General features: G+C 46.7%; 1 protein-coding gene across 1 annotated transcript; it reads left to right on the top strand.

Moving 5' to 3' along the window:
* The first annotated feature begins 24,679 nt into the window (after nt 1–24,679).
* On the top strand, nt 24,680–25,129 carry THRSP (thyroid hormone responsive). Its single transcript, XM_063092820.1, has one exon. The coding sequence runs from the start codon at nt 24,680–24,682 to the stop codon at nt 25,127–25,129; it is 450 nt and encodes a 149-aa protein (XP_062948890.1).
* Nucleotides 25,130–25,731: the final 602 nt, after the last annotated feature.

Genomic DNA, 25,731 nt, shown 5'->3' with positions numbered 1-25,731 from the left:
AGGGAAGGCAGAGGAAATTGACATCGACAGCCAGAGACTTTCTACTCCCTACAGTCCTGGGGGTGAAAGACAGCGATACCCATCTTACAGATGAGAAAACCGAGGCTCCGGGAGATAGGGTATCCCCCTCGGGGCAGCTGCTAGGATTGTGAAGCAAGGCCAGTGATGAGCTAGGTATCTGTATCTTATTTCCCTGGTCAAAATATAACTCTCAAGGAGGGGGAGCATAATTCCCACACTCCTTAAGTGTGGACTGTGCATAGTGACTTCTTCCAAAGAGCACAGCATGGGAAGGGGGAAAAAGAGAAGTAATTCTGCAGTGTTCTTCAGCCAGTTGATCAAGGTCGACATCAACAGTTATAAATCATTAGGATAGTATGGACCCTCGATATAAGGTGATGAATATGATCTTTTTCCCAAAAACCCACAACTCCACCCAATCATAAGAAAAACATCAGACAAATTCCAACAGAGTGACTTCCTACAGTATGCCTCAACACTGTCAAAGTCAACAAAAACAGGGAAAATCTGAGAAACTGTCACAGCCAAGAGCAGCCTATGGAGAAATGATGACTAAATGTGATGTGGTATCCTGAATGGGATCCTGGAGCAGAAAATGGACAGTAGGCTAAAACTAAGGAAATATGAATAAGCTATTCACGTTAGTTAACAATAACGTATCCGTAATAATGTACCATACTAATGTAATGTTAAGAATAGGGAAGACTGAGTGTGGAGTATATGCGAATTCTCTGTATTATCTTCTCAATTTCTGTATACATCTAAAACCATTCTAAAAAATAAAGTAAAAAAAGTGACAGTTAAAAAACAATAACAATACAAACATTACAGAAAACAGTATGGAGTTTCCTCAAAAAATAAAAAACAGAACTATCATATGATCCAGCAATTCCACTTCCGGGTACATATCCAAAAGAATTGAAAGCAGTGTCTTGAAGAAGTGTTTGTACAGCCGTGTTCATAGCAACATTATCCACAATAGCCAAGAGGTGGAAACAACCGAAATGTCCATCAACAGACGACTGGATAAACAGAGTGTGGTATATACATACAATGGAATATTATTCAGCCTTAGAAAGGAATGAAATTCTGACATGTGCTCCAACATGCATAAACCTCAAGGACATTATGCTAAGTGAAATAAGCCAGTCACAAAACGACAAATACTATATGATTCTATTTATATGAGGTATCTAAAGTCGCCAAGTTCATAGAAACAGACAATAGAGTAGTGGCTACCAGGGGCTGAGGGGACAGAGAAAAGGGGAATTGTTATTTAATAGGAACAAAGTTTCAGATTTGCAAGATGAAAAAGTTCTGGAGATCTGTTTCACAACAATATAAATATACTTAACACTACTGAACTGTATACTTAAAATTGGTTAAGGCTGTAAATTTTACGTGTTTTTTACCACAATAAAGGGAAAATAAGAGAAATGGTGATTTTTTTGTCATAAACTGTACTCAGGTTAATAAACTAATGGTGCAGAAACTTGGGGAAAAAATAATAACAGTAATAAGCAACTGGTATCTGGTGAAAAAAGATAAAGCTTTGTTTGGAGTGAGACAACTGGATATGGAATCCTGTAAATACCTATGAGTGCTTACTTGGCTGGGCTGATGAGAGAATTAAGTTCAGTAAAATGATTACAGTCAGCCCTCCACATTCGTGGATTCCGCATTTGTGATTCAACCAACTGCAGATTGAAAATATTCAGAAAATAAATAAATAAATAACAATACAGCAATTTAAAAAGTACAAATAAAAAGCAATACAGAATTACAACTATTTACCAAGCACTTGTATTAGGTATTATAAGTAATCTAGAGATTATTTAAAGAATACAGGAGGTTGAGCATAGGTTATATGCAAATACTTCGGCATTTTATATAAGAGACTTGAACATCCTCAAGTTTTGGTATCTGTGGGGGCTCTTCGAACCAATCCTCCTTGAACATCAAGGGATGACTTGTACTGTATTTCCCAAACTTCCTTGATGGTAAGACTTGTCAAGGGTGTTTGTTAAACACCATTCCAGGGCCCCACCTCCAGAGTACTGAAATTGAATCAGCATCAAAAGACCTGGGTATCTGCGTACTTAACAAGCATCTTGTCATCTTGGAAATTTGGGAAACAAATTTCCAGGATGTCAAGGCCCCTCAATAAATCGTTAAGCATCAATAAGCATCTCTTTCCTAGAGAGGAACTCAGTAAATGTCAGTGCCCGTTCCCTTAGATTCCATGGCACCACCCCATCCAGAATCTCCCCATCCAGCACGGGTACATTTCCAGCACCTTCTTCTTCTCCCCTCATCCTGTGGGTTGTCACTCGCTTATTCAACCAAGTGTTACTGGTGTTGACCTTGGCTAGCGGTCGGGATCTGGGGACACAGATGCCTGAGATAAGTCTCTGCCCTAAACATCTGAGCAGAAATAACTTTAATGAAAGAGTAAATGAGCATATGAAAATATGCTGTACTTCTATTTCCAGCAATATGGAAGACTAGATATTCTGACACCCTCCTGCTACAAAGCCTCTCAAAATATTGAAAATAGTAAACATTGATATATGTCTGAGCTGGTAAGAAAGTTAAGGAAATGCTCTAAGATGCTCAGAGATGTTTGAGCCCCAACTCCAAAGGCTTCCCTGTGGTTATCTCCAACTCTGAGTGACCTAGAACTTTTATCTAAAAGGGAATGGGACTGGGGAGTGGGACTAGGAGATAAATCCTAGGCCACTCACAACGTAGGATGTCAGATCAGAGACTGTAAAGGGGTAAATTAGAAAAAAGTTTGCCACTCAAAGATGACTGTTGTAGAAACTTGCCTATCTCATTTCTTGGTTCTGGGTGGAAAAAAGTTGCCCCTGACAATTTTTGGCTATAGGCAAGAGCTCAGATAGATCTAGGGCCCAACATGGTCAGCAACAACAACAACAACAATCAGGAATTTAATTTAAGATGAACCTGGGTTGGCAGTGCCATCAGATGCTTGACAAAGAAAATAAAACCCTCCCTGGAGGAAAGTACAGACAAGCCTCAAAGAATGCACAAGATAGAAGTTCAGCAAATGCAAGTTCCCAATCAAAAGTCATAAACCACAAACAGAAACAAGACACCATGAGCAAGAGTCAATAGAAATAGATCCACAAGCTCCTCAGATATTGAGATATTGGTTATAGAATATAAGTGTGTTTAAGGTGCTTAAATAAATAAAATGGTGGATTAGAACATGAGTAGGGAACAAGAAGATATAAAAAATGACCAGGCAGATTTTTTTTTAAAAAAAAAAGTCAAATAGAACTTGTAGAAATGAAAAAATTAAATAACTGAAATGAAAAGTTAGTGAAATTTAGTAGGGGTTGAAGAAATGCAATTAAAGGAGCAATGATGTGCTATTTTTCATCCATCAATCTGGCAAATATTAAAAAGAACAATATGCCAGAGGTGGCGAGGATGCAGGAAAACAGCTACTCCAACTTTGCTGATTGGAATGTAAACTCCTGTGATCTTCTTGGAAAGTGACATGGCCATTTCACTAAAAAAATATGTATATATACAGAAACCATTTGACTCAATAATCCCACTTTCAGGAATCTATCAATAGAAATAAAAGCACGGCTCTGAAGGCATGTATGAACGATATATTTATCACTGTTTGTGGTGGCAAAAATTAGATACATATGAGAATGGTTAAATAAAGCATGGTTTGTTCATGCCATGGAATAACAAGAATGAGGTAGATCTATATCTATTCATTCATCCATGATTTCTTAAGTGATTAAAAATAAGTATCAGAGTAGTGCAGACAGTGGGAATCCATTCGTGAAAAACATACAACAAACATAAACTGCCTCTGAAATAAGTTCATATCTATTTATGTCAGTATATAATCAGAAAGGTATAGAATGATATATATCAGGTGTTATCATTCATTATTCAGTAGGGTGGGGGTAGAAATGGAGAGGAGATATTATTAACTTTTTTCTTAATATGTCTTTGTATTAGGTCACTAGATGCAGTGAATGCGAAAAGTATAAAAGAGAAAAACAAAGAAAAAAGAAGACAGCACCATAAGACAAGCACAAGGCATTCCAGAAGGAAGTCAGCTTTTCAATTTGGGGGATTTGGGAAGGCGTCATGAAAGAGGTGGCATGTAAACTTGGTCTTGAAGAAGGAAGAGATTTGTTCCCGAGAGGCCCAAAGGGGGATTCTTCCCAGCAGAAGGGTCAGCTGTGCAAAGCAAAGGAGGGAAAGGAAAGGAAATAATCGTGCTGAGCACCTATCATGAACACAGACCCTTGTACCAATCCTTCCAAGTAATTGTACTCTACAGATGAGGAAACCAACGCTCAGAGAAGTTAAGTGAGTGATTCAAAGGCCATCCAGCTGGTAATTGGCAAAGCCAAGTATGGATTCCATGTCCTTCTCACACTAAAATACTCTCCCTGTGACTATGCAGAATTGTTCTGTGACTGGGCAAGTATGTACCTTAAACATATGACTCTGCAATAGGGACCAAGCCATGGGGGGTTGGGGAGCTGTGATCTCCTCAAGGCAGGCTTCCCTGTCACCCATGTCTGGGTTGGGGAGCCTCCCATGGGCTCCACACAGCACATGTGCCTGCCTCCCTTTGCATGGTCTGACTCCTCCCAGAGGGCTGAGCAACTGAGTGGGCCAGGATGATTCCACAGAGGGGTAGAGTTCCAAAGGGTCATCACTCCAGAAAGGTGGGCTGGACTCTCAGAAGGACAGTGGGCATTTCTGACAGCACCAAGCAGCCTGGGCTTTTAGTGCCTATTCCTCCCCTAGCTGCCCTGAAACACGATCTGCACTCTCATGCCTCCCGCCTTTGTTTATGCTGTTCCCTCTGCTCTGAATGCATTTCCCCACCAGCTCATTCTTCTCTGTCTGGAGAACTCCTACATAGCTTTCAAGGCCCAGCTCATATGGTCCTCCTCTTCCTTTTATACCCATTAGCACTTTTGACCCTCACAGTTCAAAATAGGAATTAGCACCTCTGTTTTATGTATGGGGACCCTGAGGCTCCCAGAGGTGAAGTGCTTCTTTCCGAGTCAGCCTGTACCAGGAGACAAGAGACCAGCGTTCTAATTCTGGTGCTGCCTCTCGTTTGCAGGATCACCTTGGGCAAGTCCCTGCTCCTCTCTGGGCCTCAATTCTCCATCTATAACAGGGTGAGGTTGCAGTATTTTCTGAGATAGTCCCTGTGATCCTGTCTTGCTAGATGCTATGGCAACAAAAGAATTCAAACAGCCCCTTGGTGTTGCCTATGACTGGATCTTGTTTCCCTCTGGTCTGATTCCAAGAGCAAGCACTGCTTCCCTCTGCCTTCCCCCCACCCCCACCCCGCCTTTGTTCTTCTTCCTGGGACAAAGCCCCTCTCCCCTCTAGGCAACTGGGCTTTGGGCCAGCCAGCCAAGTGGCAGCTGGGACTCAGATGAAAGGGCTCTCAGAAGGCTGCCTGTGGCACAGTGCCCAGCCCAGCCCAGGTCTGGCAGCCCCGGGCCCAGCTGTCTCACGAGGCATCCTGCCCACCCGCTCCCACACAAGGCTCTCTTTGTGAGCCCCTCAGAGGGGGAGACCCTTGCCAGCCCACAGGGACCCTCTTCCCTTCCTTCTGCTCCATACCTGTTTGAGAAATAGTCAGGTCTTTAGGGAATGGTTCAGGTCTAGACCAGAGTGGCCTGACTTTGTGCCAGATGCTTTAGAGAGCTTTGTTTTTTTGTGTGGTGGCTGGCCAGTACAGGGAACCAAACCCTGACCTTGGTGTTGTCAGCACCACACACACTAACAAACTGAGCTAACCAGCCAGCCTTTCCCTTTTTAGAGAGGAGGAACACACATATCTGAGTGCCTACTGTGTGTCAGTCATGGCAGCAGGCACTGGGAAAAGAACAGGGAACCAGGGGATAAGAGCTGCCCTCATGAGACTCACTCTCAGCGAAGACACAGACTGTAGTTGAATAACCACAGGAATAAACATCTGGTTACACAGTGTGAGCAGTGCTCTGAGAGGAAAGAGCGAGGGACTACAGATACAGATAGAAACGCTGCAGAGCATGTACGTAACCGTGGACTCGTTACTGGGGAGCAGGGGCAGTGACGGCCTCCTGCAGGTGAGCTCTGAAGGACAACGAGGGAGTAGGTAGGAGGAGCGGGGGGTGCACAGGGCCCTGAGGCCTGAGGTGCTGAGTTAGAGGAGGAACCAGAAGGAGGTCTGCAGCGGGAGAGCCAGGAGATGCGTCCCTTTTCCATCATCTCTGACTGAGGCAGCCTGTGTGAGAAGACCACGTTATAAATTCCAAAGAAGGTAGTGCCTCAGTGAATCTGAATCAACTTCAGAACCAATCAGTGTGTCCTCCCTTCCCCTGGGAAGTCCCCCCACTCCACTCTGGGAATTCTTTACTTAGAAGCAAGTCCTTTGAACTCTGGGAGCCTCACATTCTTCACCTCAAAAATAGAGTGGGTGGGCTGGCTGGTCAGCTCAGTTGGTTAGAGTTGTGGTGTCAATGACACCACGGTCAAGGGTTCAGATCCCTGTACCTGCCAGCCACCAAAAAAAGAGAAAAAAATGGGAGCGGCGATGCCCCTACAGAATTTCTGGGAGGAATCTGGGAGGCACTGTACCGTCAGTGCCCAGCACAGGTGGACACAGGATGGCCATACATAGGAGGATATATGCTGGGCTGCCTTTTGAAGCCTTCCACTTGATTGGGCCCCAGACCCAGCAAGCTCCTTTCCGGAGGGGGCAGGCAGCCAGGGCTTCTGGGTAAGGTTAGAACTTGCTCAGTTTGGCCTTGACTGGAGGAACAGAGACCATGGCTGGAGGCCAGGTGTGCCCCTAGTTCACCAGCTCATGGGCCTTTTAACCTCAAGAATGTCCCTTGCAAGGAGCAGGAGTCAAGATGCCTAGAGTGAGGGCTGACCAGTTGCTCAGTTGGTTAGAGTGTGATACTGATAACACCAAGGTCCAGAGTTTGATCCCTGTACCAGCCAGCTGTCAAAAAAAGAAAGAAAGAAAGAAAGGATGCCCAGAGTGGGGAACCCTAACAAAGGGCAAAAAGTAATCACAGGCATTATCTCATTTAATCTTCACAATAACACTATAAGGAAGATTAAAATCATCCCCATTTTCCATGGGAGGAGGTTGAAGTTAGAAGGGCTGTTTTTCTAAGCCATGATTCAAGTCCAGGCAGTCTGGCTCCAGAGCCTGCCCCATTGAGTGCTCCCTCTACTGCCAGGCCAGGGCACAAAGACAGAGCTGCCTAACCCCCCAACCTGTCCTCTTTCTTCCACATTGTCTCTGTGAGAACACAGAGGGGACTAACCCAAATCTACCACTAGACTGCTGCCAGACCTGGGGCCTCAGTTTCCTCATCTGCAAAATGGGAAGGAGACAGCTGGGCTTGATGATGGTTAAGATCTCTTCCAACATTATCAATCTTGGTTCTTTCTAGCACAGTGATGTGAAGATAAGCCTTGAAAGCCACAAGGTAACCATTTCCACTCAGGATTAGCCTCTAGAGCACATGTGTGCAAAGATACAACATGTACCAGGATGTTCACTGCAGCATTGTTTATAAAAGCAAAAGACTAGAAGCAGCCTAAATGTCCATCATTTGGGGACTGGTTAAATAAATTGGAATATATCCACATATTAGAATATTTTACATCCACTACAAAAAATGACGCAGATCTCTATGTGTTAATATAGAAACGTCATCAAGATAATAATAATAATAATACTTATGCACACCACTACATTTACATTGATAATTTCTGCAAGAATATACAGAATTATAGTATTGACTTAGCCATCATTACCTCCAGGGAGAGGACTAGGAGTCTGCCATGGAAGGAAAATTACTTTTCATTATACATTCTTTTATACTGTCTTAATTTCTTATATTCTTTCTTTCTTTTGTCTCTCTTTCTCTCTCATTTTCTCACTCCCTCCCCCTCTTTCTTTCTTATTTCCCTTGGCCCCCACCATGACTATTAAGAGGGTGGGAAATCCTATTATGGTAATTGAAAGGTGGGGCCTTAAAGAGGTGATTAGATTGTACGAACGTGCAGTAGTGAATGGATTAATAATGTTGGTCAGGGGCGTGGTTCTGAGGGCTTTGAGAGTGAATGAGGAGGTTACTCTCTGCTCTCTTTTTGTCCTCTCTGCTCCACCATTTCACAATGTAATATTCTGCATCACTGAAGTCACCACCAAGACCCTCACCAGATGTGTTCCCTAGACTTTGGATGTCCCAACCTCAGAAACTGTAATCAATACATTTTGTTTTCTTTATAAAATACCCCGTTCCATGTATTTTGTTATAGGCAACAGAAACAGACTAATACACTGGGCTAGGTAATCTTTCATGTCCCTTTCCAAACAGGCCACAGGCAAGCAGAGGAGCCTGCTCCCCACGGCCTCAGTAGTACTAATCCCTATCACATGAGTGTATCGGCCATGAACACCTAGATATAAACATGGTGGACATGTGCCACATTTCCATCTGCTTTTACTCACTGTCCGTTTTAAAGAAGCATAGTTCTCTCCAAGGGGTAACCCCTCTACTGTCACCATCTTGCCACCCTATGTAGCCTGAGAATGAAGTTAACATTTGAAGGAGAATAGCATTCAGAGATGATGAGAAACTGGCTATCATTTGAGCATTCATCAAGCTATGCCTAAGTCCCTGCCCCTGGAGTTTCCAGGTAGGTGACCTCAGATATTCCTTTTTGACTTAAACCACTTGACACTGGGTATATCTGTCTTGCATTCTAAAGAGGCTCAGTGGGTGTGGAGACTGCTCTTGCATTTGTCCCTCCAGGTCCACTCCACCTGGGAGGCTGGTCCTTATGGGGTGCATCTGCAGGCTCCCGTGCCCTCTGGCTTTACTTGAATTTGGCCAATGGGAGCCTAGCAGATCAGACCCAGAAGGGGCTGAAGTCAAATATTTATTACTGTGCACCCTCTGTGCAACACCCCTATAAGTCAGCTGCATCCCTCTGAAGGTCCCAGCTACCGTTGCGGGCCCTCTGCACACAGCTGTTCTCTGGGGTTCTAGTCACTGCTCCCTTCCTCACCCCGTTACCAGCCCTGGGAGACTGCACTAGTGCTTGTTGCTCTCCCCAAAGCCTGCCAAACCTTTGTAAAGAGTCTCTTTATTTATTTCTTTTTTTGGCAGCTGGCTGGTAAGGGGATCTGAACCCTTGAGTTTCGTGTTATGACACCATGTTCTAACCAACTCAACTAACCAGCCAGCCCCAAGAGTCCCTTTATGAATACTCAGCTTGAGAGAGCCATCTGTGTTCTGCCTGTATGTGTTTTTGAGTATGTGCATGTGTGTCCACCATGCGTGCACATCTGTGTGCACACGCACGCATGCATTGTCTCTGTGCCATTCACTTGACAACTAATGACCAGCTGACACTGTAGGGGAACTGATTTTTACTAAGTACCCACTATGTGCCAGACTCCATAAGGACATTTTATATACCTGATTGATTTTCATCCTCACATTCTGTAAAATAGCTATTTTTAGCTACATTTTATAGAAGAAAAAACCAAGGCCCAGAGAGGTGAAGGGACTCCCCTAAAGTCCCACAGCTGAGTGAGAAGTGGAACCAAGATCTGAAACTCAAATACTTCTGGCTCTAACGCCTGTGCGCTTCAGCACCCTCAGGGCACTGGCTTCCAAAGTGCCTGGTTCATTCTCGTCCTTTAGGTCTCAGATGAAATGTCATCTTTCCCAAGAGGCCTTCCCTGATCACTGTGTTTGAAGCAAGTCATGCTGATGTTCTTTTTCATAAGACACTGTTCTTTTCCTTCATGACATGTACTTGTTTATTTAATGTCTGTCCCACGGTCCATGATAGCAGCCAGTCTCTACATCTTTTGTTCACGGCTCTCTTCCTGGTGCCTATCACAGTTGGCTGCTGCACGCTAGGCCTCAAATAAGTACTTGTTAAATGTAGAAGTGGCAAAGGAAAGAAACAAACATTTATTGCCCAACATCAGGCATTTTAGATGGTTTATCTCATTTCTTCTTCACAACAATCCTATGAGGTCTATGTTGTTGTTCCATTTTGCTGTTGCGGAAACCGAGGCCAGAGAGGGAATGTGGCTTTCCCAAAGTGCTCCACTGTTCCCACTCAGGTGTTCACCACAGGGCAAGAGGAGGATGACTGATCAGTGGAAATCACGTGGATCATTCCTGGACAGCAAACAAGGTCTGCTTCACCAACACCCAGACCCTCCCTTGTGGCCACACCTTCTCCCCTGTTTGCCCTCAGGCTCTAGGCCCAGCTCCACCTGGTCTGAGACCTTCTACAAACACATTGTTCCTCACCTCTTGTTTGCAGGGCTGCCCAAGGCTAATAACATGCTCTCCAAGCTCCCAAGGGCTGGCCCTGATGTCCTGAACACAGGGAGTGTGTACATGCAGGCCCAAGCACCAGCTGGTGCTACTGAGGAAGGGGGGGGATCTCCTGCTGGGTCCCCAGGACTGGATAACAACAGCCCAGGCTGGTGCCTGGGAGGCTCTTCTCCTTCCTTCCCCCTTTGCTGTCCGAGCCTGTTCACTTTCCTCTCTAAAATCATTGCCTCCCTAATGGGGGGCTCCTGGGATGCTGAGTAATGTTTTTCCTTGAGCTGAGTCCTTCATGACATGTATTTGTTTGTGGAAGTTACTTGGGAGCATTCCTCTGTATGTAAGTTATACTTCAATAATAAAAACTTAATCAAAAAAATAATCATTGCTACTCCCTCTTGCCCCAGGACTCCCCGGCAGACCAGTACGAGTGAGGACCATATCTCCAGGACCATATCTCCAGCCACGCTCCCTCACTACTCCCGCAAACACACTCCGAAGCCCTTCTCACCTCAGGGTTTCTGGCTGATTCTTGAACAGCAAAGATAGGACAGGACAATATAACCAACGCAGGCAGTGCCCCACCTAGGGACCTCCACATCCCTCAGGTTCCCTGTTCCTCCCTCACCCTCTGAGACATCTCTTGAAGCTAGAGGCCTCTCTCTGGTCCAGTCTGAGGGAGAGCTTCTTGGATACTCTCCTTACTCCATCCCAGACCCCTTTTTCAGGCCATGCTGATGGCCCCTGGCCTGCAGGCCGATTTTCAGGTGCCCAGGTACCATGAGGAGGCAGTTATTGTTTACCAACGGCACACTGACACGCAGAAGGGCACCGCCCATGGCCTGTACCCAGGACTTCTGCCAGCTCATCCTCCTCAGGTTCCTGGAGAGGAATAGGCTGTATCCCCTCCAGCTCCTCATTCACTGGCTGATCAGCCCATGGACACCACGTCACACAGCCCCAGGACACCTTAACCCAAGAGAAGGGCGGAGCCCTGTATACATAGTGGGTGGTGCAGCTGAACACAGCAGGAGTGTCAGACAGGGCGAGCAACAGAGGCCAATGCCAGCTCCTTAAAGAAAAAGAGTTTCTTAGAAGACTATCAATGTTCACAGAGGATGGGGGACCAGGAGCTCAGGGGCCCAGTGGCAGGAGCCTATCCAGGAACACACTATGGAATGGGATGGCTCCTGATGCTATGGTCACAGGCAGAATCCCGGCCACACCAGGGGCTAGTACAAGAAGAATCCAATCATTTGGGCTACTTTTTTTTTTTAAGATGACCGGTAAGGGGATCTTAACCCTTGACTTGGTGTTGTCAGCACCATGCTCTCCCAAGTGAGCTAACCAGCCATCCCTATATGGGATCTGAACCCGTGGCCTTGGTGTTATCAGCACCGCACTCTCCCAAGTGAGCCACGGGCCGGCCCTCACTTGGGCTTCTGTAGTGGGAGCAAGGACCAGGAATTGGACCCTGCCAAGGACTTCCATGGGAATTTTCCCAAAAGAGAGAGCATGGGGCTAGTAGGGAGGTAGAAGGGACAGAGTCTGGACTTCAGCTGGCCAAAAAACAACTGCCTCTTACCACAGGGTTGAACTGAATGCAACTTTAAAAAGACCTTGAGCTGGGGGCAGGGGTTGGAGCCACCCCCATTACACATACATCCACTAACAAGACTTGAATCATTCCATTTAAAAGATTTATTTAAGCAAGTTTGTACTTATTTTTTTCATCTAGTATAATATCATGAGGATTTCCCCCATATTATTAAGGGCTCTCTGTGCCACCATTTTTAATGGCTGCATAGCATTGAGTTGTATGAATATGACATAAATCTACTAAGTCACATTTCATTTCTTACTTCTTTCTTTCTGTATTTCTTTTTTCTCTCCACTATAAACAGCACTTCAATGAGCATCCTTTATAGCTAAGGTACTGTGCAAGGAGTATATACTTTTTTGAGGATCTTACTTCTTGCCGCCAAATTGCCAGGAAGGCTGTGCCCACACCTGTTTATTGTTTGCCCATGTTCAGAGGGTAACACCCCACAGACTGCTGGGGGCTGCAGACAAGGCCTGAAACTGACCTGACTTATAGCCAGAACCTGAGAACCAAGCCAAGGCTCCCTTACCTCCTGTGTCTTCCTGGGATCTGAAGCAGGAGCATTTTTTTTGGACTGTTCCAAAAGTACAACATAAGGAACTCACCCCACTTCTTGCTCCATGTAGTTTTTTTGTCTCTCGCATTTTACTTCTTTCTTTTCTCTTCCCTCTCCTTTTTTTCTTTCTCCCTCCACATCTCCCTCCTGTGTCTTTCATCTCTGTAACTTTGGTCTTCTTTCTCTCTTTGTCTCTCTGCATTTTCTTCCCCTTTTCTCTTTTTCCTTCACCTTTTAATCCCCTCCCCTCCCCCACCTCTACACCCCAATTCCAGCCTTGTTTCTCTTTTCTCTTTCTCTTTGGTGGCTCTCTGTCCTCCCCCCAGCCACCACTCCTGTTCTGTGAGTCATCATTTCCGCCAGGAGATAAGGCAGCCAGTCTTTCCCTTGTTTTGCTTGGATTTGAATGGAAGGTGAGTTTGCCTCCCACAAAGGGCAAAGCTAACAGATAATAGAATTGGGAGCTGCCTGGCAAACCAGCATGACTCAGGCTCGCTGGGCTTCCAGAATTGGGAGACACACAATTCATGGAGCTTCCCTCAGGGGCTTTGTCACTCTGAGGCCCAGCACACTGTGCTTCATGACTCATCAGTGTGACCTTGGTATGGTAGCAGCAAGATGTGGGTAGGAACATCGGAGCTTACGACGTTGCTGCAGAAAGCAAACCCACTCTGTGAGCCAGCCAGGGCAGTCTCAGGGCTAAATGCTGGGGACCGAGGATGCAACAGATCCATCTCCACAACCGTGTTTATCATTGTGTGGACTCATGTCACAATGATCAGTCAAGGATGTTTTTAAAATCCAGATTCCTGGGCCCCAATTCATCCCTTTTAAACCAGATGGGGTTTAATGGGATGGAGGTCAATAATCTCCATGTTAAAGGTAATTGTGATGCCCAGGCCTGTAAGTATCTGTTACAGTTTTAAATGTATATTTTGCATATCCCAGCAGCCCCACTGCTAGGACTTTCTTCTACCAAAATATTCCCATGTGTATTATGTAGGAGAATATTTGTTGTAGCATAGTTTGTATTATCAAAAAAATGAGAACATCCTTGATGTCCATCAGTGGAGAATGGTTAAATAAATGGTGATGTCTCCCACTGTGGAATAATATTCAGCCATTAAAAAAGGAGGAGTTCACAAAAATAAAAAGTAGATTATGGGCCGAGCCCGTGGCGCACTTGGTAGAGTGCTGCGCTGGGAGCGCGGCGACGCTCCCGCCGCGGGTTCGGATCCTATATAGGACTGACCAGTGCACTCACTGGCTGAGTGCCGGTCACGAAAAAACGACAAAAAAATAAATAAATAAAAATAAATAAAATAAAATAAAAAGTAGATTAGAAGTTATCAGGAGGTGTGGGGAGGGGAGAATGGGGAATTATTGCTTAATGGGTACAGAGTTTCTGTTTGGGGTGATGAAAAAGTTTTGGAAAAAGTGGTGATGGTTGCACAATATTGTGAATGTAGTTAATGCCACTGAATTGTACACTTTAAAATTAGTTAATATGGCAAATCTTATGTTCTCTCTCTATAAACACACACTCACAGGAATGAGGTAGGATCATATGCACTAACATGGAAAGATGCCAAAGGTGGATTATTAAGTGAAAATGATAATTGCAGACCAAGACATATAGTATGATAGTATGAATTATAAAATTGTGTGTGTGTGTGTGTGTGTGTGTGTGTGTGTGTGTGTGTGTGTGTGTGTACGCACGTGCCAGGAGAAAGCGGGAGGAATCACACAACCTTCATAACAGTGGTTGTCACTGAAGGTAGGATTGGCAGGGCAGGCAGGGGAAGGGAGATTCTTTGTCCTTTCTATGACACCAGAAAAAAGTGGGGGTATTATTGGTGATTTTTGACTTTCTTTTTGGTGTTTTTCACACAAAAAATTAAATACACTCAATAAGACAAATACCATCCTTGACCTCAAAGAGCTCAAAATCAAGTAAGAAGGTATGTTCAGATAGAGGTAACTACACAAGAACACTATTTGTGACAGGGCCTGTGGAAGCACAGTGGACAGGCACCTGAACCAGGTTGGGGGTGGGGGACGGGGGCAGGGAAAGCTTCCTAGAAGAAGTGACATTTTGACTTCAGTTTTCAAAGACCAGAAATATCAGCCAAGTGAAGAAGCAGAGCTAGAACTCTTCTGGTGAGAGGAAAGGCAAAGGGATGAGAAAAAACATGGGGCTGGGGAAGAGCCTGTAAAGCAGAGCAGGGAAATGCAGCATGGCTGGGGCACGTCTGGAGAGTGAAGGGCTCAGCATGCCTCAGGGGACTGGCAGTCCAATTTGTGTTTTCAGCGGATCCTCTGCCAAGCCTCTTCTTGGTTGAGGTGAGAGACACTGAACAGTTCTCAGGCAAAGGCTGGAAACTAGTAAGATATAAACAAACATTTTTCCAAGTTGCCTCACAATTTCAGCTGAGGCCCAAAGGCAAAAACAATGCCTGAGTTGGTGACCCTAAAGCAGGAGGCTGGGCTAACTGTGCAGAACTCTCCAGAAGGGAGGACAGGATTAAAACCCACCTCCTCACCTACCTCCCGGCCACAGAGAGAAGGCTGAAATACCCCAGGAACTTGGAGGGAAAATCTCTTTGGAGAGAGCTGTCAGCGTGCACTGTCCCCCAGTCCACAAGGAAACAGGGAGTGAAAGGAACTGCTCCCCCTGACCTCAGACCGGGCGAGAGAGGCTTTAAGAGAAGTTTCTGGGGGAGCCTTGGAGGTGGAAGCCTTAGAGTCTGGAATCTGGCACCGGGAAGTGGAAAGGTGAGAGGATGGGGCCGGTCGGGGGGAGGTAAGGGGGGCGCGCTCTGCCTGAGGGGAGGGACTGGTAGGCAGGGGCTGTCCTTCCAGCTGTGTGCGTGCTTCCCCTAGGCCACAGGTAGGCCCCACAGAAGGGTCTTCCTGGAAAGGACCCAGTGAGAGAGGGCTTCCATTTAGGGGTGAGGGGACCCCAGCAGAATGAGACTAGAAGTGTGACGGAGGGGGCTGTAAGCAGCCCGCAGGAGGAGGCACCCCCTTTTGGGGTGATGATGTTGTGGGTCACATCACCACAACCGAGTGATGCGGTGGGTCTCCAAGGGGCCCATCAAAGTGCTCCTGAGACAAAGTGCTGGTGGCGTTTAGAATCTGCTACGCCCGGAGGGCTCCGGGGTCGTTAGACCTTCCAGCCCCAGGAGAGCCTGCGGCAGCCCGGGGAGGAGCCGGAGGAGCAGAAGAGCTAGGCGAGGAAGGAAGAGGCTGCCCGGCCCCCTTTCGCAGTCAGCAGGTGTCCCAGCCAGAGGTGGCCTCAGCAGGGGGAGTTTTCCTTGTACACGGGCCTGCACTTAGATTATCATGAGTTGGAACTGCCAGACCATAAACGGGAGACAGTGCTCAGAAAAGCTACGGGCCCTGCCGAGATTCCATCCAGGAACAGCAAAGGGGTCCACAGAATCGGCTCAAAAGGGCAGTGGCAGGAAGGAAAGAAGTCGGCTCAGTGCTTTTCCCTGCCCAGTCAAGCCCCTGTAGTACCCCAGCTACAAAACATTCATGACGCCACGGCCAGCGAGGCGGACGACTCCGAGCCAGGACACCGGCGTGTTCCCGCGGGCGCGGCGGCCAGCATGTCTGCGGCTCCGGGCTGCGCAGCGTGGCGGCGGCGACGGCGACAGGTCCCGGTCCTGCCGGGCAGCGCCCTCTGCCGGCCGGAGCCGAGCTCTTGGCGGGGACTGGGCTCAGTCCTCCGAGAGTCTGCAGTCTTAGGGTGAGGCATCCATTCATGAACTGAACCAGCAGACAGGAGACCTACCCTTGCACCTGGGATGAGAGCCTATCCCGCGGGGGAGGGGGCCGATCTGGTCAGAAAAGTCAGCTCGGGGTGAGGCTGGACCTCAGGGGGCGTGTGGCAGGAAGAAGGGGAGCGAAGATGTTACTCTAGCGTCTGGGAGAGAGTATGGGCTTATTGGGAATCTTCTGGATGTATTGTTGCTATTTCGTGCCTCTGAACTTTTGCTCGGGCTGGTATCTCGGCTTGGAAAACATTTCCCACTTTTATCTTTTTTTTTTTTTTTTTGTTATAAGTACTTAATGTATTTAAAAACATTAGAGAATAGATATATAAATATCCAGGTACCGACTGAGAAATAAGACCTAACAAGGACCCGTGTTCTCCTCCCTTCCCAGAGATGGCTCTTTAAATTCGTGTTTTTCATTCCTATGCAAGTTTGTATTTACTAAATACGTATGTATTTATAAATAATATGTAGATACATGAAATCAGAAAAAATGTAACATATATCCTTTATTATATATACTATATCCTGTGTATACTTCATACTGTATAGTATATATACATATACAGAGCATGTAGTGTATGTGCTGTGTGTTAGTGGATAAGTGGGTGTTTGTATGTGTGTATATATATATATACATAGATATATACATATACGAGTATATTCTGGAAGGGGGCAAGGAACATTTTTTTTCTCCTTAACATACTTTTTAAGACTATTCCCACCTTTCTTTGTCTTGCTAACTCCATACAGTTGTTACTCCTTCAGGAAGCTTCCCCACACCCCCAGGCTGGGCCAGGCAACTATTTCTTCTCCCTGCGCTCTGTCGTACTTACCAAGCTAGGTGGAAATGTCCTGTTTAGTGGTCTGTCTTCTCTCACCAGACTCTGACCTTCTGGGGGCCCAGACTGTGCATCGGGCATCCCTCCTGCTCAGCCTAGAGCCTGGTGCAGAGGTAGAGCTCAGGTTTTTTGACCTGATGGCAGGGAACAAGGCTAGAAAGGCTAGTAAAGGTCTTGAATGACAGGATAAGGCGTTGGACTTTACCCTGGCTGGTTGTTTTCTATCTATATTTTGTGGAGAATCTTAGATTCTCTGGAGGGGACCCAAGGGCGAATGAAAGATGGTCAAAAGGACACAGCTATAGCCTTCTTCATCCTCCTTCAGTCAAATCAATTTCTTTGTTTTATTCAGTGGGATTCTGTGCAAAATTTCATTTAAAGAAATATGACATATAAAAACATAATTGAAAGAGATGATGGGTGTGTTAGGCACAGTAATGACCCCCAAAGATGTCCATGTCCTAATCCTTGGAATTTGTGAATATGTTAGATTACATGGCAAAGGGGAATTAAGGTTGCAGATGGAATTAAAATGGCTAACCAGCTGTCCTTGAGATAGAAAGATTATTCTGGATTATCCAGCTATACCCAATGTAACCGTGAGAGGGAGGCAGAAGAGGGAGAACCAGAGAAAAGTGGCGTGAGAAGGCATTCCTGGCTTTGAAGATGGAGAAGGGGTCACAAACCAAAGAATGCAGGCAGCCTCTAGATGCTGGAAAAGGCAAGGGAACAGTCTCTCCCCTGGAGCCTACAAATAGGAATGCAGCCCTACCTGTACTTTGATTCTAGGCCACTGAATCCTATTTTAGGATTCACTATTTTGAAATCCTAACCTCCAGGAGTATAAGATAAGTTTGTGTTGCTTTAAGCCACTAGGTTTGTGGTGATTTATCACAGCAGCAATGCAAAACTAATACAAGGAGCCACCGAAGGTGTTTGAGCGAGGTAGAGATGGGGTCCTTCTTATACTGCAAGAAGATTGATTGTGATGGGAGGAATCATGGAGAAGTCGGAGCAGGAGCCCATCACTGTGGCAAAGGGGTGGCAAAGGGAAGAAGGCCCTAAAAGATGGCTGGGGTGGATTGAAGTCAAGGAGCCTGAGAAGGCCTGGAAGAAGGGTGTCCATTGGCTGAGTTTTGTGTATAAGCTTATGGGTCTTGATCAGTGTTTCCTCTTTCCCCAGCAAAGCTCCCTCCCAGCACCTGTCTAGAGTGGGGAGGGGGTCTGCAATTAGATTCCAGGACTCAGGCTAGTGTCCCCGCCTGGGGGCCAGCCCTGTGGGCAGACCAAGAGCTCTCCAAGTAAGAGTGACTCTTGGAGCTCCTCTGTTGGGGACTGGCCATGGCAGAAGGAGGCTGATGACTCTCTGGAGTCCTGAGGCTGGCACTGACAGCCTCCCCACTGAGTGCTCTCTGTGGCATGCCCCTCCCTGGCGGGAACTCAGCAAAAAGTGTGTCGAATTAAAAATATGGAGGAAGGCATGATGAGATACCTGAGAAGCACACCAAAGGTAGATAGACCGCCACAGTTTCCATTCATTCATTCATTCATTCATTTCAGTCACCTCGTAAGTTCCTGGGTGCTGGAATCATAGGGAACAGTCAAGACCTGGTTCTGGCCCTCCGGGGGCTCCCAGGTAGGAGAGAGACAGGCATGATTCTGGTGTGAGTGACTAGTCTTGTCTGGTCACAGAATTTTAAAATCTCACAGCCTGATAGTGATATATATGGCAGGTGAAGTCTTCCCAGGGGAGCAAACAAAACATGATTGGAAATATAAGTTTTAGTCTCAGTTTCTTTATCAGTAAATTGTACGGGTTGGGTAGTAGGTTCTTGCAGCTCTCACAAGCCAGACATTTGTGATGGACTAACCAGGGAACGCTTTGTTGATGTGTCAGTCCCTCTCTCTACTAACCAGTAAGCCTAGCAGCCCTTAGGCTGGCCTGGGAAGCTAGTTGCATCAGCTGGAGGAAAGACTGGGTTTTCCCAGAACTGGAGAGAGGTATGGCAGGGAGGAAGTTGGGAGTGGGGCCGGACAGGAGACCTGCCAGCTTCCTGAGTGCACTCTAGTCAGCCCTCACACGGAGCCTTTGTAACAATAGCGTTTGCAGTGGATTCTCCGAACAGCAGAGATACCCATATTCCCGAGTAAGCAAAAACCTGAGGTAACCTGAGGACACCAGAGGAGGGGCCCCTCCACTCCCTCAGATAAATGATTCCTCTTTAGCTGGGCATTTGGCTTTTCATTCAGTGGATTTGTGTTTTTTACTTGAAAAATCCCCCACTCAAACCAACTTCTCCACTTTCCAAATAGGAGACTAAGGCAGTGACTTGCTTAAGGTCACACAGCAAGTCAGTTGTGCCTCTAAGGAAAGTATTTTGTGATCAGTAGCACTTGCGGTTCCTTCTGCCTGGATGGCAGATCTTCCAGAAGCTGAGAACGTATAGGTCTCAGCACAGCTGTCTCACCTTCCCTGGGGTAATAACCATGTTTGGAATTAGGCATCCCCTGGGGATCTTGTTGAAATGCAGGTTGCAATTCAGAAGGTCCTTGGTGCGGCCTGGGAGTCTGCATTCATGATGAGCTCCCAGGAGATCAGATGCTGCTGGTCTGCAGACCACACTTTGAGTAGCAAGGCTCTAGCTTGTTACTGTATTTTTCTCTTCTTAGTGTATGTCAGTGTGATAGTATATTTATCTGTGCATATGTTCTCTGTGGCTCTCTCCACAGGACATAAAAACTGCCCTGAGTGCAGGGATCTTTTCTGCCTCATGTCCTGTTATCTCCCCAGGCCCAGCACAGTGCTGACACTTGGTAGGTTCTCAATACATGAGTCCTCCAGGTGACGAAGCAGGGGTTGGAGCACATGACCGGGGCTGAGTGATGGGGGGTGGGGGTGAGGCAGATCATAAATATAATGTTCCTGACTCTTGACCCATATGTTTCCCTGTAGGTCAGGACTGGAGTGACAATGTGAAGATAAACAGCCTGAGACCATAGACATCAGGTGATGTCTCTATCACCTGATGTCTATATAAAAATCATTTTTTAAACTGGAAAACTTGTCCCAACCTTGGTCTGAGTCCATTCTGTAGTGGCCTGGGCCTGAGCCCAGCCAGGGTTACTTGGGGTCTGGCAGCCCCAGGCATGGCTTGATTATCTTACCCCTTGCACCACATTTACATGTTGTTCCTGGCCTGGCCCTAAGGGCCTTGACCCAGTCCATCTGGAGCCAGTTCAGTTTGTCCATTCAGATACTGTGAGGGCGAGGCCATCAGCAGCTCTGCTGAGGCCATTCCAGTAAGCACCTCACTCAGCCTCAGTTTCCCCACAAGAGGGCAGGAGGGAAGACTTGAGAAACTGAATGAAGCTTGGGGTCTAGTCCTAGCTCCTGCTTCTTCCCTTCCCTCCTTTTTCCCACCTGAAATAGCCTGGCTGGACCAGATAACCTCTTATCCCTGGGATGTGTCATCTTTGAGAGCAGGAACAACTGAGTCCCTTTGGAACCACAGTCCTGCTTTATCCTCAAAAGACCCAACTATTCCCCTTTCCTGCCTCCCTCCTCTCTCCATGCCGAGAACTTGCCTGAGTCCAGCCTGTCCCCTGAGAACCCCCTGTCTGTCTTCTAACCTGACACGTGGCTGGCAACATTTTATCCAGGGCCTTCTGTCTGCCAGGGAGATCTGGGGCCAGTCTTGGTCCACAGCCTGCTGGCTGGGTGACCATTCATGAGGACCCTCCTCTCACTCTTTCCCAGGCCTCCTTGTGCGTCCCACACTCATTCACTCGCACAGCTCATTTATTCACCCAATTACTAATTCATTCATTCTCTCGCTTTTTCAGTAACATACTCATTTTCTGCATTCCTATCTCTCTCCCTTCCTTTCTCCCTCTTATTCAAGCCCGGGAACATGTCAGGGAATAAACTGGTCTCAGGTGGAATTAAAATGCACATGTAGAGGCAGAATAACATGACGAGGTACAGGGGCCATGTGCCCAGGAGGAGTCCCCAAAGTCTGGGCTGGAGAGGCCTTAACAAAGATCAGCCCTCTCAGTTTATAGATGGGTCAAGTGAGGCCCAGGGGGGCCCAGGGCTGCCCCAAGCCACTGGGTAAAAGAAGCAGGAGGCAGTTGCCGGGGCATTCCTGGCCTGCCCACCATGCCGGAGTCAGCTCACTCAGCCCTGTCCACAAGCAGAACATCATGTTTTCCAGTTCTGACTTGGTGACCCTGAGGCTGGGTTAAAAACGCAAGAACTAAGGCAGAGAGTAATGCCCTTCAGGACCCAGACATGGATTCAGAAGGAGTTATACAATCAGGGCTGGATGGACCTTCCTTTCAGAGATCTCCAAACTCTTCGCTTCACAGCGTGACGCTGAAGCCTAGGGAGCCTGGTTGCAAGTGGGCCTGGAGGCAGTGCCAGAACCCAGATGACAGATTCCAGCCTTATGGTCTTTGGCTGTACCCACCACTCAGCAATCTCGGATGTGCGAATAGAAGGGAAGCCTCATTTTTCTTGAGGAGAAAACATTTGAAGATTTTTTTCCCCAGTAAAGGCCAAAACCAAAAAATCTTATAGGGCTGGGAATGAATTAATCTAATGTTTAATTAAGTAATCTGTTAAATTCTTTAACTTAATTATTAATTTAGAAAAATTGTCCCTTTTCATTTATAGTTTAGTAAACTATTTTACGCAAACTCTTCACCCTGCTGACTGTTTGTGGTAATATTGGGCTAATGTGACTTGCTAACAGTTTTGTTGGTAATAAAGCAGTACAAAAAGCACCCCATATAATGAAGACTGTCAGGTCATGAGTATGGCACAACCCCTTCTTTCCTGAGGAATCATTCTGGAAAGAGCCTTATAGTCAGGCCCATGAGGTCGTTTTAAACACCTGCCATTACACATAGCTCCTGGGTGGCAACACATGGCCGCAGCCTTTTAGGCTCCTTTACCAAACCGGAGATCTCATTACTGTCTCCCACCAAGCCTGGGACTCTATTTTCCAAGGTGACGGGACATCATAACCAAAGACCCTAGAATGTATGAAGAAGTGAATCTAATGGTCACCATTCAACCAATATTTGCTGAGCGTTTGCAGTGCTGTGCCCTGGGACAGGTACAAAACAAACTGCAATGCAGAGTGGCAAGTCCTAGCACGGAGGGATAAATAATGGATGGAGGAAGCATAGAGTGACGAGTGGAAGTGGCCGGAAGGCAGTGCACACTTACTGAGGTCCCACAGTATACTAGGTAGTTCGCAAACATCATCTCTAACCATCGTAATCACCTGTAGGTAGGAGTCATGACACATCCCAACTCCTCCTTTTCTAAGAATAAATAATGTTTGTTCTTAGGTTTATTACTTTACCTTCCTAGGCCTCAATTTTTTCATCTGTAAGTGGGGACCACCTTCCACAATGATTGCTAGAAGGATTGAGTTCTGTCCTAAGAACTTTGCATATTTTAATTTAGCTTAGAATAATAAGCCCTCAATTAATGCTTGCTCCTGTTATTACAATGTGAGAGGAAGCTGAGGCTCAGAGAGGCCTGGTGCTCTGTTGCACCCACAACCTGCAGTGCAGAAAGGGTTAAAATGGAAATTCTGCCCTTCGCAGTAGGCCCATGCCTTGACTTGGCTGCCTCCTCTGCCCTGGAGAAGCAAGGCCAACCATCCAACACAGGATCACCCCAGGTCATTTGTGGCTTTGTGCACGGCCAGCCCACTTTCCTCTGAGGCCTGACAGAGCTAGGTTGAGCCTCCTTTTGCCATGTCTGAACTGTGGGATCTTGGTCAAGTACCTCTCCCTTTCTAAGTCTCAGTTTCCTCATCTGAAAAGGGGAGTGCTAATGTTTTTGTGCCTCATAGGGCTGTTGTGGGGATTAAGTGAGTTAAGGAGTGAGGAATGGCTTTGAACACTACTCTGTTGTGCTAATATAAGCACAGTTAAGGCCGGTGACTTTGGGGTGGGTGAATATTATAATTCAATAGGAAGGGGTTGTAGGGAGGTAGGATTCAGTTCAATATAAAAGTGAGCTTTCTTATAGCTCTGGCCAAAGGAGTGGAAGGGAGGGGTGGAGTGGATGATTGACAGTTGGGAGGGTGCAGAGAGGGCTCCTGCCTCGGGGTGGAGGTGAGAGTGGCTTAAATGAGACAACCCCAAAGTCCCATTCAGCCCAAGATCCCTTTCAGCCCAAGATCCCCTCCCTGCCTTCTCCTCTGCTCTCCTCCCCTGTCAGGGCGGGAGGTATCATCACCCAACAGGTCATTTTACACAGGGCAGTGTTGGGAGCAGGTACCTGAACCAGAACCCAGAAGGTCTTGCTCTTTACTTGACTCTGCCACTAACTTGCTATGCAACTTTGGGCCTTTCTCTGAGCCTTAATTTTCCTAATAATCTCATAAGTAAATATAACAAATGAAGTTTGTAAACTGTGACAATATGGCTATGCAAAGCATTATTATCTTCCAACACTGCTGGTCAAAGTCAATGGCAAAGAGGAAGCATTGTAATTTGTGGAATTGCTGGTTAGAGTTTGGAGAGGCCTTAGTAATAATTTAGAATCTGCACAGATACTACATCTGGGGATTATGCTTTGTGGTGTACACAGCATTTTCTCGGCTTTGTCTTATTTGATTCTCACAACACCTCAAATTTACAGAGAAGAATATGGATACAGTTAATTTGTGTGACTTATATAACTTCATGCATCAGTCCAGAGCACTGACTGGAGGTGGGAGAGAAGTGATCCTGGGCTGGAATCCCAGCTCCAGTGGGAACTTGGCAAGTTCCTTAAGCTGTCTGCACCTTAGTTTCTTCATTAGTAAAACACGAATATTAAAACAGGCTTATGGTGAAGATTAAGTAAGATCACTCATGAAAGAGCTTGCTGCAGAACATGATATGCAAAGTAGGTGCTCAATAAACGTTAGCCAGCGAGCCATCAAGAAACTCAGCTAGGAAATTGCAGGACTAGGCTTCTGGCCCTGATTTCAATGCTCTTTGCCCCACACCAAGCTATTTCATTTCGTAACCCTCGGTCGTCCCTTGCTCATTTCACAGCTGAGGCAACCCGGGTTGAAGAAGTGAGCTGTTCATTAGGAGGCCACCCTAAGCAGGCAGCAAAGAGGCAGCTTGGTCTCAGGTGACCTGAAAGAATTATTTATTGCCTTGAGGTCAAGTGCACCAGTTGCCAAAGGGAAAAGCTTCCCTCTAACTGGCCCTGCAAGCTGATGAAGGAAGAGCCAGGCTCTTGAAGAGGCAGTCATGTAGAGCTGAAATGACAAGAAGAAGGCTGGCATATCTGTCCCTGGGCAGATGGATCACCTGATGTAGATGTTGAGGCCTGAGCTCTGGGATTGGCCTAAAACAGGACTGTGTTGACCCAATGGCTGGGCTTTGGCACCCTGTCAATCTACCATCAGAGCCTAGAAATAGTTCTGGGCAGTGTGCTGGACAGAGTGTGTAAGAGAAAAGCGGCCATGCAGGTGCTTACCAAGCGCTACCCCAAGAACTGCCTGCTGACTGTCATGGACCGGTACTCAGCTGTGGTGCGCAACATGGAGCAGGTGGTGATGATCCCCAGCCTTCTGCGGGACGTGCAGCTGAGTGAGCACAGGGGCCCGGCTGAGCCTGGGACCCCTGATCTCTACACCTACTTCACCATGCTTAAAACCATCCGCGTGGATGTGGACCACGGGCTGCTGCCACGGGAGGAGTGGCAGGCCAAGGTGGCAGGTGAAGCCGATGAGTCAGAGAACGAAGCTGCAGAGATAGAGGAGGCTGAGGACGAGAGGGCCTCAGAGGAGCTGGATCTGGAAGCCCAGTTCCACCTGCACTTCTCCAGCCTGCATCACATCCTCACCCACCTCACCATGAAAGCTCAGGAGGTGACAAGGAAATACCAGGAAATGACGGGACAGGGCCTGTAGGCCTCGGACCCTAGGGAAGGTAATGGTGGCCATGCTAGTGGGTGTCAGAGTCCACTGAGAGACATTCCAGGGGAGCGGAGGGGGTGGTAGTGTCACCCAGTGGGAGAGGGACAACTCGGCTCTCAGACAGACCCACCCTCACGTCAGAGTGTTGGGACTACAACCTGGAGGGGGGAGGGGCAAGACCAGATCTGCCTTACTATCCTTCTGATCCAAAATTGGTGAATAAGGGCAGTGAACTGTTATGGAGAGGGAAGGAAAAAGTGGCTTGTGAGTGCATATATCATGTGCACATGTTTGTGTTTGTGCATGTGTGCATTTATTACTAAGTATATGAAAGTTTGTAGATGTATGAGTTGAACAAATGTGTTCTGTCAACTTCTTTAAGAATCTGATTAAAGCTATGGACTGTCTCCCCAGAGTTCAGGTATATTGACACATATGTGTACATACAATTTCAGGGGATATGCCATCCACCAAGGCCCGTCCACGAATCCTAAGAATCTCTGATGTCATGTATTAATAGCTTCCATTTGAACACTAGTGCCAGCACAGCCTCTTAAGTGCTTGACATAGAATTATCTCATTTGATCTTCACAATA

This window comes from Cynocephalus volans, chromosome 4 (genome assembly GCF_027409185.1).
Source record: "Cynocephalus volans isolate mCynVol1 chromosome 4, mCynVol1.pri, whole genome shotgun sequence".
Lineage (NCBI taxonomy): Eukaryota > Metazoa > Chordata > Mammalia > Dermoptera > Cynocephalidae > Cynocephalus > Cynocephalus volans.
This window is presented reverse-complemented; position numbering and strand designations above follow the sequence as displayed.